General features: G+C 31.7%; 2 protein-coding genes across 2 annotated transcripts; both read right to left on the reverse strand.

Moving 5' to 3' along the window:
- Positions 1–854: 854 nt before the first annotated feature.
- On the reverse strand, positions 855–2,174 carry HELRODRAFT_182183 (hypothetical protein; the record flags this gene model as incomplete). The annotated part of the gene is made up of 4 exons (XM_009032482.1): positions 855–1,093; positions 1,347–1,472; positions 1,648–1,875; positions 2,123–2,174. The coding sequence occupies 4 exons, from the start codon at positions 2,172–2,174 to the stop codon at positions 855–857; spliced, it is 645 nt and encodes a 214-aa protein (XP_009030730.1).
- Positions 2,175–3,605: 1,431 nt separating this feature from the next.
- On the reverse strand, positions 3,606–7,992 carry HELRODRAFT_182184 (hypothetical protein; the record flags this gene model as incomplete). The annotated part of the gene is made up of 6 exons (XM_009032483.1): positions 3,606–3,844; positions 4,155–4,385; positions 4,605–4,826; positions 6,461–6,601; positions 7,195–7,428; positions 7,842–7,992. The coding sequence occupies 6 exons, from the start codon at positions 7,990–7,992 to the stop codon at positions 3,606–3,608; spliced, it is 1,218 nt and encodes a 405-aa protein (XP_009030731.1).
- Positions 7,993–13,442: the final 5,450 nt, after the last annotated feature.

Here is a 13,442-nt window from a genome sequence, read left to right on the forward strand (position 1 = left end):
TGTGAAACCCTGTATTCACCTCCTAGATCTGCTACTGTTTGTTCCTACTTATTCACTCTACTCTGATGCCACTTTTATTTTATCATAAATTTTCTCAATTTTACCAACAGCTAGATTTCAAAAAACAATTTGACTAGTAGATTTTAACGAACATTTTAGGTGAATAAGGGGCCATTCACTAATTACGTCACGCTGGGAAGAGGGGGGGAGGGGGTTTGTCCAGCGTGACAGTTTGTGACAGAAAGAGAGAAAGATGAAGAGTGAGAGGAAGACGGACATGTAGACAATTTAAACGTCTCTGACTATGCAAGCATGGTACGTTCCAGTTCACATTTGAAAGAACTTGAAAAGAAAGGCAGTATGTCATTCGTTTCATACGCTGTTTGTCGTTCGTGATATCCATTAAAAAATTACGGGGAAATATCCTAAGAGGAATAATTATTTTTGTCTGCATGTTTGCGCTCTATTTATCCCTCTCTATCTCTTTTCTTCTATCTTTTTTTATTTTTTATCTCAATTAATCATTCTGTCTTTTTTTTTATATCTTTAACTTCTTCCATCATTCTTTCTTCTTTGTAATAATGCTTGTTATAAGTGTTGTTGGTTGTGTAGTTCTCAATGTTTTTGCTTATCTGTTGTTAATCCTTGCTTTGAAATACTTTAAAAATTAGAACTTTTTATTGGATTAATAACACGAAAAAATTATATATTTTTTAAAACAATGTTCATTTTAAATAAAATTTAATAAATACGATTAAAATAACTGATACATGCTCAAATTTTCATCAAATATTTAGTATTTTTTTGAAAAAATGTCTAAGAAATCTGAAATATTATTCGAGTTTCTACTCGTCTTACACGAATTGAAATTTGAAGTTGTCCCAGCCGACAGCCGGCTCAGCAACGTAGGACTCTCCACTCCCCTTCAGATTTTGAAAACATTCGCATATTTTTGAAACTTCATTAAAATTAGCAGAACAACATTTGTGAATGTTACATTGAATAACGCAGGTCATACGAGACGATGCTGTAACTTTCAGCATTGGTGATTTCTTCAGACGTCTGTTTGAGTTACGCAGCCAAACTTTAGAATCTTGTAGTAGGGATGGTGGTTTTTGTTAGCTATTTAATTTGAATCGGAAAATTAGGAATGTATATAGAAATTTTTGTCTGGGAGTGCACTTAAATTTGTTTTAACAAAAATTTTGGAGTAATGATTACAAAAGTATTAATTCAAACCAGGATTTTGGCAGGCAAACACTTTCACTTCGCCAAAGGCTATCCATCCCGTGCCACTAGAGGTTGCTGTATAATAGCCACATTGAATTGCGCCAAATTAGCGTAACATTTCACTTGGTATGAACTTATCAGACTCGTTGACTGTGAGAACTGGTCACATACATCGTACGTATTTCTATCCACTGACGTTGCTATGTTTGATAGGCCCACTATGAACATGTTTAAGCTTGTTTCTGGTAGTTAGGTGGATACGTGTTTCAACGTCAAAATGTTGAATTATATTTCAAAAAATTTTACAATTCAACTAAAATTTAAAAAAAAAATACTCCTTCTAAATAACTAAATAAGCTTAAAATAAATACGCTTACAAGTTCATATAAAAATAGTTTCAAATAGAAAAACATTAACCGTGGTTTTCAGTGTTAAAAACCTTAACTCTATCAATGAAATATTTGACTCCAAGGTCGACCAGCCACCAGTTTGGGCCGCCAGAAACATCATTGCCTAAAAACATATTTACACAAGTATCATCTTGCATATATTTCCCATCTACAGCTCTGCTAGGATCGTAACAGTCGGGGTAGTATATACTGGATGAGCTGACGTTTTTAAGGGTTGATAGGCTTGCGCCTTTGGCTGAAAATTTATTTCAAGAAATTTGAATTATATTTTGGCGTTTTTTCACTATCAATTAATTGATTTTTTTTTATTTTGTTTGATTATATGATTATAAGTTGTCATGCATTAATATTGTTATCAATTTTTCTCCAAAATTTTTCCAACATTTCAAATTTATATATTTATATATTTTCAATTAATAATGAATGATTTGTTATTATTAATTTATTATTAAACATAAAATGTTGAAAAATTAAATACAAACTTTGATTAACCATAAAAAGCAGCAAACACCACAGCAACAACTTTTCTAACATTTTTTCTAAACGTGTAGCTATTGAAAAATGTTATAAACATAGACAGTATTTTTTGAAACCTTTACCTAACACTACGAAACTTTTGTAAAGCTGTTATAAATTACAGAAAATTGTAGCAAAAGGTTATTTAACACTTCGAAGTATAATAAACTGTTACCAAAAACCTAAAAATCTTTGTAAATATTCTTCAAAATTCTCAAAACTACAGCAAGAATGTTGCAAAATTCCTGCAAAATGTTATCAATTGCTTTATAAACCTATTTTTTTGACATACTCTTTTGGTAGTTTCAGCCTAAAAAGCCTTAAAGATTTTTTCCAGTTTTATGTCCATAGTTAAGTGCACGTAGTCGATGAAACAGAATGTTTTAAACTGACAAAGTTTTATCTTTTAAATAAAATTTACACTTCAATTCGTGAAATTTTTATAAATATCTCCATTTTTATATATAAATTTGCCATGCTTTGAAAGTTACAAATCGTTAATTTTGCCATTACATCTAGCAACCAGAAATAGCTATTTTTTTATTGTATATGTTTTAATAATTCAAATTAATTTTATCTAAATGATTAAAAATTCAAAAATTAAGCTGGTTTGGAGAGCGTTTTTGTACTTCTGATAAATAGTAATATATAAAAATTTAATTATAAATGTGAATTAAAACAATTGAAAAAATTACAAATTATAAAATATTCATAAACTTTTGAAAAAAATAAGAAAACTAGAAATAAAATTTCCCAGAATATGAAGAAATAAAAGAAACATCACTTTGCCCATGAAGCAAACATTATCATAAATATTATCATTATTTTTGTGTTTTTCTCCGTCTGTTTCTCCTTCAGCTTATTACTATTTTCATTATAATTCTATTGCTGTTTAATTATTCTCAAATATCAAATAACAACTACTTAAGCATGCACCATCAAACAGACAAAAGATATTTTTTTCTACCATCATTATGCAGCCAATGATCCGTGCAATGTACGATCACTTTGTTAAATATTTAATTAGTTATTCCATTAAATACATTAAATAATATACATTTATATATTTATTGTCAGTAAAAAAACAGAAGAGAAAAAGAGAGGGAGAGAAAGAGAGAGATAGATAGAGAGAGAGATAGAAAGGGAGAAAGAGAGAGAGAGAGAGAGAGAGAGAGAGAGAGAGAGAGAAAGAGAGAGAGAGAGGAAAAAGAAATATAAAAAAGTATCGTTGGAAAGATTAAAAAAAATAAATGAATGAATTAAAAAGACAAATTGAAAAGTATTTTTGCGATAGAAATAATAGATAGAAATTTAGGAAATTGAAATTGTAAGGGAGGCCTTCACTAAATAAATAGGGACCTCCACTTCTTTGTAGCCCCAAGACCACACCACACCCTACCGATCCAGCCCTAACTTAAAATGGATTTAACATGGAAAAATAAAAGTAATTCACGCGTAGAATAACTGCCAATAATCCCAACTTTTGGCAAAAGTGGGTAAATTTCCTTCATAATAACCAAATGGATGTTGAAAAATCTCACAGGCGTTTGTAAGATTGTTGTAGTTGACTGAATCGCAGTTTAGCTGTATGCAGTTGATCAAACACAGATGGGCCGAAGTTCTATTGTACGTGTAGGGAGTCCATTTTACCAATCTGCGGTCTGACTGTTTGTTCCATAGCTTGCTACCTAGGATTGGAATGAGTGAATGATTTTGCTTTTTGGTTTTGTGTTAAGTTTTTCTCTCATAATTTTTTATTTTATTAATAATAGCCATCATTTGAAACCTAAAAATTATCAATTTTTGAGTTTTATTCTCTAAAATAAAATTTTACTCTACATATTTGATACAGATTTCTTAGCCACATAACTCATGGTATACATCGTAGTCAAATAAAAGGATTAAAATCAATTTAAAATAAAAATATTTTCAAAAACAAAAACATTCTACAAAGAATAATGAAAATTATTTTTAAAAAATCACTAAATCAACTCTTACTATTAACTTTCGCGGCATATATCTCCAGTTCACAGGCATTCAAATGTAAGGTCATATCTTTCCTTTGTTGGACTATGACGTATCGGACAGCAGGAATGTTTGCATTGCATTTGACTGGACATACGCTGGGCCTTGTCAGTTCAAATTCATATTGATTGCATATGTAGTACGACCCTCTTACCGTTGTTTTGTTGTTAGAGCCGCCAGTTATGAACTGATGCATTTTATACCCTGTGAGCGTTTCAAGGGATATATTGATTAGAAATGTTGTGTTAGCGAACATGTATTACTTAAGCTTTAAAAATTTAATTAGTTATTCTTATCTTGAAATTAGTTGGAAAAACTTTAATAAAAATTAATCTATGGTTGGCTTAAGTATCAGTATGCTAAATTATTTCTAGTACGATGATAAATTAAATCCCGAATGTTAACACGATAAGTTATTCTCACAATAAATATTCTCAGTGTAAAGAGTAATGCTATCAATGTTGAACTCCTCTTCCAAATCAACCATCAGCCAGGCAGTTAGACCCCAACCACCTCCGAAGTAACAGTAGCAATTGATTCTGTTGTTATCGTAACTGCCATCTGTGGCGTGCCATGGGCCATTGCAGTCCAGGTCGCCGTAGTAAACGTCGGTAGTCGCGTTCTTGTGTAGAGCGATATTTGTTTCTATTCGGAGGAAATTTTAAATTGTGACTGTAAATTGTAACTGTGAACTGTAATTGTAACTGTAAATTGTAATTAGGAATTGTAACTGTACATTTTAATTGTAACCGTGAATTGCAATTGAAAATTGTAATTGTAAACGTTGAAGAAGTAGACACTCAAAATGTTTATTTTATATTTTTTAGGAAAACGAATTATCGCAGACGACAATAGTGGCGTGTTTTTTTTTTTATCCTTTTTAATGCTCAATGTCTCTGGTTCAAATTCTCCTTGTTCAGAATTCAAATAACAAAATATCTGATGCGTATGAGGCAAAGCTTTTACGGACATAAAAAATTTGCACCGTTTCGTTGTAATTTATGTACGTCTTGGGGTGTGTATGTTTAGAACGAGTGATGTGAACATATACATACAAACCGAATTGTAGTGTGTATGTACGTTGTCGTTTAGGTGTGAATGCGAATGTTAGGACACTTGTTGTTCAAAGGTTTGAACGCGCACTAAAGAGAATAGTTATGTTTGGTGGGCTCTGTTTGTTTGTTTGTTTAACAGGAATGCTTCAAAAAAATTAAAAAAATCATTGGTTAATAATTAATTTTAATACATTTTGAATTTCAAAAAAAGACAAAATGAACCTGCTTCAGCCGGTTGAAAACAAAACAAGATTAATAATACAATACTCATTATTATTTAGCAAAAATTCTCAATATATCTTTAAATATTTGACTAGAAACTAGTTAATATTTTGATAAAAACTACAGATAACATTCAGAACTGGACACCAAACCAATTTTACAAAATATAAAAAAAATAATATGACATATAGTAAAAAATTACATTAAGAATGACAATATATATAATGATAGACGCCATTAATTCTTCTTGCTACATTACAACCAAACCATGGAATATCTTTTCTATTAATTTTATGCCATTGTACGTTCATTAGACCGAATAATAAAAATATTTTCGTCTCTTTGTTAACTCTACATATGTGTATATATGTCTGCTATTTTCACCGTTCATTTAAAATTTAACGAAAATAATTTAGTAGAATTTTATTATGATTTAGTGAAGGTTCATTAATATTTAGTAGATTACCTAAAAAAGAGAGAGAGAAAAAAGATAGAGAAAGAGAGAGAGAGAGAGAGAGGAGAGAGATGAAAATTATTTACGAGTCTTTAACAACGCTGGACCGGTTTTAGTTCAAGCTTGAAGGAACTTTGAAAAAAACTCATTTCATACACTATTTCTCATTCTTGATGATCTTTAAAAATTATGGGAGAATAAAGAACTTTGAGCTATATTTGAACTCTATTCATATTGTTTTCTCTCTCTTCTCACTTTCTCTTTTTCTTTCTCTCTCTATCAATCTTTATACATTCATTTTTTCTCCATTATTCTCTGCTTTTCTATCTTTATATATTTATCTAGATATACCTTTTGTCATATTTTTCAATCATTTCATTATTTGATCTTTTTTTTCTCTCTTTCATTTTCTCTCTCTCTCTCACTCTTTCTAATTCACTCTTTCCCTCTCTAGATATAGAGAACTTTCCAGTTGTCCCAGCCAGCGGAGCCGGTGAGAAAAAAAGGTTCACCAAAGCCGAAGAGAGATTGAAAAATTTCACAAGAACTTAATTTGCGATTGTAGTTGATGGTGTTGCAGTTTTGGGTGACACACTGGATGAGGCACTCCAACAATGGTGACGGTGTTTTCTTCAGAGCGGCCGGTTTCAGCATGCGATAGTTCGTCTGTCTGTACCACAGTTTGCTATCTTGTGTTTCGGAAAAGGAGTTTATTCAGTGTTAATCATATTTTTATTTTGTTTGACTTTTTTCTATAATTATCTTATATAACTATTGTCTTTGTCGTCATCATTGTCGTCGTCCTCTTAATCATCGTCATCGTCCTCTTAATCATCGTCATCATCTTCATCGTCCTCTTAATCATCGTCATCATCTTCATCGTTCTCTTAATCATCGTCATCATTTTCATCGTCCTCTTAATCATCGTCATCATCTTCATCGTCCTCTTAATCATCGTCATCATCTTCATCGTCCTCTTAATCATCGTCATCATCTTCATCGCCCTCTTAATCATCGTCATCATCTTCATCGTCCTCTTAATCATCGTCATCATCTTCCTCACCCTCTTAATCATCGTCATCATCTTCATCGTCCTCTTAATCATCGTCATCATCTTCATCGCCCTCTTAATCATCGTCATCATCTTCATCGCCTTCTTAATCATCGTCATCATCTTCATCGTCCTCTTAATCATCATCATCATCTTCATCGTCACTATCATGATTGTAATTAACATAAAAACAAAATAGATTATCTATAATAAAATAAAGAAAATACAAACTTGGATTCCTACTGGCATAGACTTCAACCTCAGCGAAACTCAACGTCCCGGGTCCGTTATAAGGCTGCTGAAGGACTACGACTTTAAATTCCGGCAGGTTTGCATAGCACCTCACTTCGAAGGACGAAATTGTGACGACGCTCAGCAGGTACTGGTCGCAAATCTCATAAAAGTTTCGCTTTACTGGTGTAAACAAGTTTGAGAGGCCGATGATGAATTGGCTCAGGTGGTCGGCTGTGAAGGATTTTTAAAAGAGTGAATGGATGGAAAAGCGGATAGATGGATGGACTAATGAATGAATGATTGATTGATTCAAGGAAGGAATAAATAAATGAATGAGTGAATAAACGAATAAATTGATAAGTGAAGATTTTTTTTTACAAAATTGTGTTGAAACATAAACATGTCGAAACACAAACGTATTGTATCATATGATTTTGTAGTAATCTTAGACACATTTAGCATGAAATTTGAGTTGAGCGATGCATCTATAGTTCGATTTTGTTTGATTCATTAATATGCAATTAAGATTGAAATATTACACAGTTTGATCTAAAATTTTTTAGTTTAAAACAGTTTATCCACAGGAAAATGAAAACATCATGAAATCTTCAATCAATGAATTCGTTGATGAAAAAATAATTTACAATAGGCAGCGGTACTGTAAACCACGACTCGATCGATGAAGAACTTTTCCACCAGATCAACCATCCACCAATTTTCGCCATGGGTGGGATCGCCAGTCATGACGTAGAAGTAGCAGAGGGCAGATTGGTTGTAGTTACCATCATTGCCCATAGATGCCACGTAACACGGGCTTCCGGAAAAAACTGAACTCGAGTTCGATTTTTTTCTTTTCGCCAAATTTGCCGCTAAAATTTAAAAGAAAGCATTTTTTTCTGATTTAGTTTTGAGAAGTTTTTCAATATATCTAGTGATATGTAATGGTGCGTGTGGTTATTATTTTTTATAATTTCATCAAAAGTATAAAAATCAAGCACATTTAAGATTCAATTATGTTTTTAATTAATATTCAACTATGTTTTTAATTAAGATTCAACTATGTTTTTAATTAAGATTCAATTATGTTTTTAATTAAGATTCAACTATGTTTTTAATTAAGATTCAACTATGTTTTTAATTAAGATTCAATTACGTTTTTAATTGAGATTCAATTTTGTTTTTAATTAAGCTTCAATTTTCTCGGAAGTCTGATTACCCCAGGTTGTAAATGGGATGTGGATATCAAAAGAAAAGTAGCTATGGCGAAAGATGAATATTCCAAAATGATAAAAATTCTCACAAAAGGTAAAATCAGAGAATCAACAAAATTAAAACAGTTAAAATGTTACATTTTTCCTGTGTTAACTTACGGCTCTGAGTTTTGAACAATTTCTAAAGAAATGGGGAAAAAAGATTAACGCTGCTGAGATGTGGTTTTTAAGAAGAAAATTATGAAAATTAGTTGGACCTCTCATACTTCGAATGAGGATGTATTAAAACAGTCCGGTTATGAAAAGAGGAAATTACTGCAGACGATCCGACGGGGGCAGTTAAAGTTTTTTTGGTCACATCATGCGGAAGGAAAGAATGGAAAATCTAACAACTACTGGAAAGATTGCAAGGAAAAGAGATCGCGGTCAGCAGCAACGAACAACATTCGTGAAGTTCTTGTGTTACTTGCTGAATATCACTATATTTCAATTCCTACAAAGTCTTAAAGATCGGGTTTTGTGGAGGTCGATGGTCGCCAATGTTCTGAAAGGATGAGGCACGAGAAAGAAAAAAATGTTAATTATTTAATTTGGATTGAGGTAATGATTTTAATGAATATTTATTATTTTAAAACAAAGTTTATTTTCTAACTTGATTCAACCAGAGAGGTGAAACTCAGAAAGATGACGCAAAACTTAAAAATTTTCATCTTCACTACAGCCCCCTCCGACTACTAGTTAGATCAGTTTCTAAAAAAAACTCGACAGAAAATTTCAAACTAAATTTCCTTTATACCAATTTTGAATTAAAAAAAATAGTACACATAAAAACAAGAGAACAAGTCCTTATTTCAAATGAAGTTATTATTTTACAAAAAACAATTTTTATTTTAAAAAGTTGTTTTTTTTATCCATACCCAGTTTATCAACTGTGAACTTCAAACTTGAACGAACGTGAATAGATGTAATTTGGGAATAAATTTTTCAAATAAATAAATTTATTTTTGAATATATTTATTGAATTGTTTTTTAAGAAAATTGCACCGATAAATGTGTCTTTTCATCTGGATGACCTACCAAAATCGATCAATTTAGTGACGCAATTAAATTAATTTAATAAATTAATTAAATAATTTTTGGTTATTAGTATTTTTAGAGGTACCCTACACACACACACACACACACACACAAACACAAACAAACACACACACAAACACAAACAAACACACACAAACACATACACACACACAAACACACACTGTGCTTGTAGCAGTAGTAGTAATGATAGTAGTAAATATTAATTTTTTTGGTCATTTGTTCTCCATAAAATTTCTTTCCCAAGCTCATAAATATTATTCGCTCAATTAACTTTTCAATTTTTAATTTTTTAATTTTTTTTGTATTTTCAATAGTACCGATTTTAAAAATATTAAATACAAAATTTTTTATGAATTCAAGAAAAAAGTTAAAAAAATTAAAGAAATGACGAAAGTCAATCAAATGTAATCATAGCAGAAAGATAGTAGTATATAAAATCACTCACTCACTCACTCACTCACTCACTCACTCACTCACTCACTCACTCACTCACTCACTCACTCACTCACTCACTCACTCACTCACTCACTCACTCACTCACTCACTCACTCACTCACTCACTCACTCACTCACTCACTCACTCACTCACTCACTCACTCACTCACTCACTCACTCACTCACTCACTCAATCAATCAATCAATCAATCAATCAAATAATCAATCAATCAGTCAGTCAGTCAATCAATCAACTAGTGTATGTATTGATAAAAGTAGCAATTGTAGCCAAGAGATAAAAGATAGTTCAAAGTTTAAGCATAAAACAACTGCCAATAATCCCAGTCGGGAACTTGATCCGGGATGCTACCTTCGTAATAACCGAACTGATGCTGAAACAACTCGCAAGCGATTGTGTAGTTTTTGTAGTTGACTGAGTCGCAGTTAAGTTGCAGACAGCTGACGAGGCAAGCATTCACCGATGCCCTGTTGAATGTGTAGGGTGTCGGCTTTGCTAGTCTGTGGTTCGGTAGTTTGTTCCAAAGTTTGCTGGCTGGAATTTTTTTGAGAAAAATTTTGGTAAACTTGTTTCATGTTCAGAGTTAATAATTTAGGAGAACTTGAGAAAATGTGAATATTTATCTTGAAAATATTCAATTAATTTATAAATCTAAATTGTATTAACATCTATTACACAAGAACAGCGGAACTTATAAAAACATTACAAAACAGATTAAAATTATAAAAAATCTTTCAAATTTCATAAACTAGAACAAAATTCATAGAAATTTTCAAATCTTATCACCATTATCTCTGGCGGCAAACACCTCCAGCTCACAGACATTCAGGAAAATACTTATATCTACTCTTTGTTGTACTATAGCGTATCTGACTGCAGGTATGTTAGCGTTGCATTTCGTCGTACCAACAATCCACCTTGGAAGATCGAATTCCTACTGGTTGCATAAGAAGTAACTGCCTCTCTCTGTGGATCCGTTGTTCGAACCGCCGGTTACGAACTTGTTCATTTTGTCAACTGGGAGATGAAAAAAATTATCAAAAATGATAATTTTTAATTATTATTTTTAGTTATTTAATTATTTATTCATATCAATAATTAAAAATCTTTTTTGACAAACAAACTGAAATAAAAATCTAATACAAAATACCCCACAATAAAATGTCAACATACAACACGACAGCCAGAACAAACTCACAGAAAATAAACTCAGGATAGAGGACCATACAGTCTATAGTGTATGAATCTTCCAGATCTACCATGAGCCAGGCTTTTCCGTTGGATGCACCACCGACAAAACAGTGGCCGTGATCTCTGTCCGTATCATAGTTCCCATCCGTTGCCCCATCTCACGGAAGCGAGTATCCATAAAGGACTAATTGATAGAATACAAAGAAGTGTACAAGGTACGGTTTAAAATACTACCTAATCAATCAATCAATTAATCAATCAATCAATCAATAAATTAATCAATTAGTTTATAAAGCGCTATTTCCGCGAGGTTCGACAGCGCTCCTCAATGAATTTTGCAAACAGATGGTTCTTGAGATCCGCTCTGAACTTCGTAACTGATGAAGGAGTAGTCAGAGAAGGAGGTAAAAATTTCAAAAAAAAGCAAATGCAGATTTACCAATATAATGATAATTCATATTTAGTTAATTTATTTCTACTACTACTACTACTACTACTACTACTACTACTACTTCTACAACAACTACAACTACTACTACTACTACTACTACTACTACTACTACTACTACTACTTCTACATTACTACCACTACTACTAAGAAAATCTTGGCCCAACACATTTAAGGTGTGTTATGAGTGGATTCAGTCGTATTCACATGTGCTATGTGTGTTTGAGTGTGTGTTTGTGTGTGTTTATGTGTGTGTGTGTGTGATCCTGTACTAAAGAGAGCAGCTGAGTTTGTTGGGCTCTCTCTGTATGTCTGTATAACAGCAATGCGTCACAAAAAATTAAAAAAATCATTAATTAATGATTAATTTTAATAAATTTTGAATTTCAAAAAAAGACAAAACGAACCTGCTTCTGCTGGTTGAAAACAAAACAAGATTATTAACACAATACTCATTATTATCTAGCAAAAATCATCAATAAATCTTTCTTCTCTCCAATTTTAACTGATATTAACTAGATATTTGACTAAATCTAGTTAATATTTTGATAAATACTACAAATAACATAAAAAACATCATCTGGAACTAGACAGCAAACCAAATGTATATAATATAACAAAGAGTAATTTAACATATAGTCGGATATTACATAAAGAATGACAATATAGATGTGATTAATTCTTCTTGCTACATTACTACCAAACCATGAAATATCTTTTTTATTAATTTTATGCCATGTATCTTCATTAGACCGATTATATTTTCGTCCTTTTTGTTACCTCTACATATGTGTTGTATATATGTCTGATGTGTACCACTAAGCCGCGGAACACAGTCTAATTTAATTTTCACCGTTCAATTAAAATTTATCGAAATAATTTAGTAGAATCTTAGTGGAAGAAAGATAGGTTTTCAATCACACACACACACACACACACACACACACACACACACACACACACACACACACACACACACACACACACACACACACACGCATAACATAGTGCATTGCATGTGAATACGCGTTATAATCCACGCATCACATACATTGTATTTGAAATGTGTGACGACCACATTGCAGCCACTGTAGCAGCAGAACCGGCCACACTATCTTTTTTACCGTCTCATCACAAAAAGTAACTATTTCTCAAATGGAAATTTTGTGAACATTGTTAGTAGTTTGAGCAAGAAATTTCAAAGAAAATTAATTTTGTTGTTGAATATCCTATCAGTTAATTTTTAATTTTAATAATTTTAAATCTAAAAAGAAATTCAAATAAATTTTTTTATAGTTCTACCAAAAAGATGTGCCGTGAAATAATCATTCGGTCAATTGAAAATGTAACTTAGGTCATAAACTTTAATTTGAGCAGTTGGAATAATATAAATTTATCTCTAACTTTAGTCAAAAAAAGAATTAAAAGTAATGATATTCAGAGTATAATAAAATGATAAAGATATAGAAACATCGTTTGCAGTAGAAAAATTATTAATAAAAAATATCAAATAACAATTAGTCAAATCGGACGCTTCGCTAAACAAACACAACGCTTCTTCAATAGAGACCGATTGATCCGTTCGGAGAATAAAACAAAAAAATAAATTTCTCATTCATAGTTTGTTATACAAAAATAGAAAAAGAATGGAAAAAAGTTTAAAAAAATAAAAGGGCTGAATTTGAAACTGCGCTCTTGTACCGGGACCTTCATAAAAAACGGGTTTTTTGAACATGCTCTCACAAAAAAGTCTCTCTTTAGATGTAAAAAAAACCAGCCTTACTGGTATTAATTGTGGTAGTACTGAAAATGTAGCAGCAGTAGTATTAGAAGCAGCTACAGC

This window comes from Helobdella robusta (genome assembly GCF_000326865.2).
Source record: "Helobdella robusta unplaced genomic scaffold HELROscaffold_81, whole genome shotgun sequence".
Classification (NCBI taxonomy): Eukaryota; Metazoa; Annelida; class Clitellata; order Rhynchobdellida; family Glossiphoniidae; genus Helobdella; species Helobdella robusta.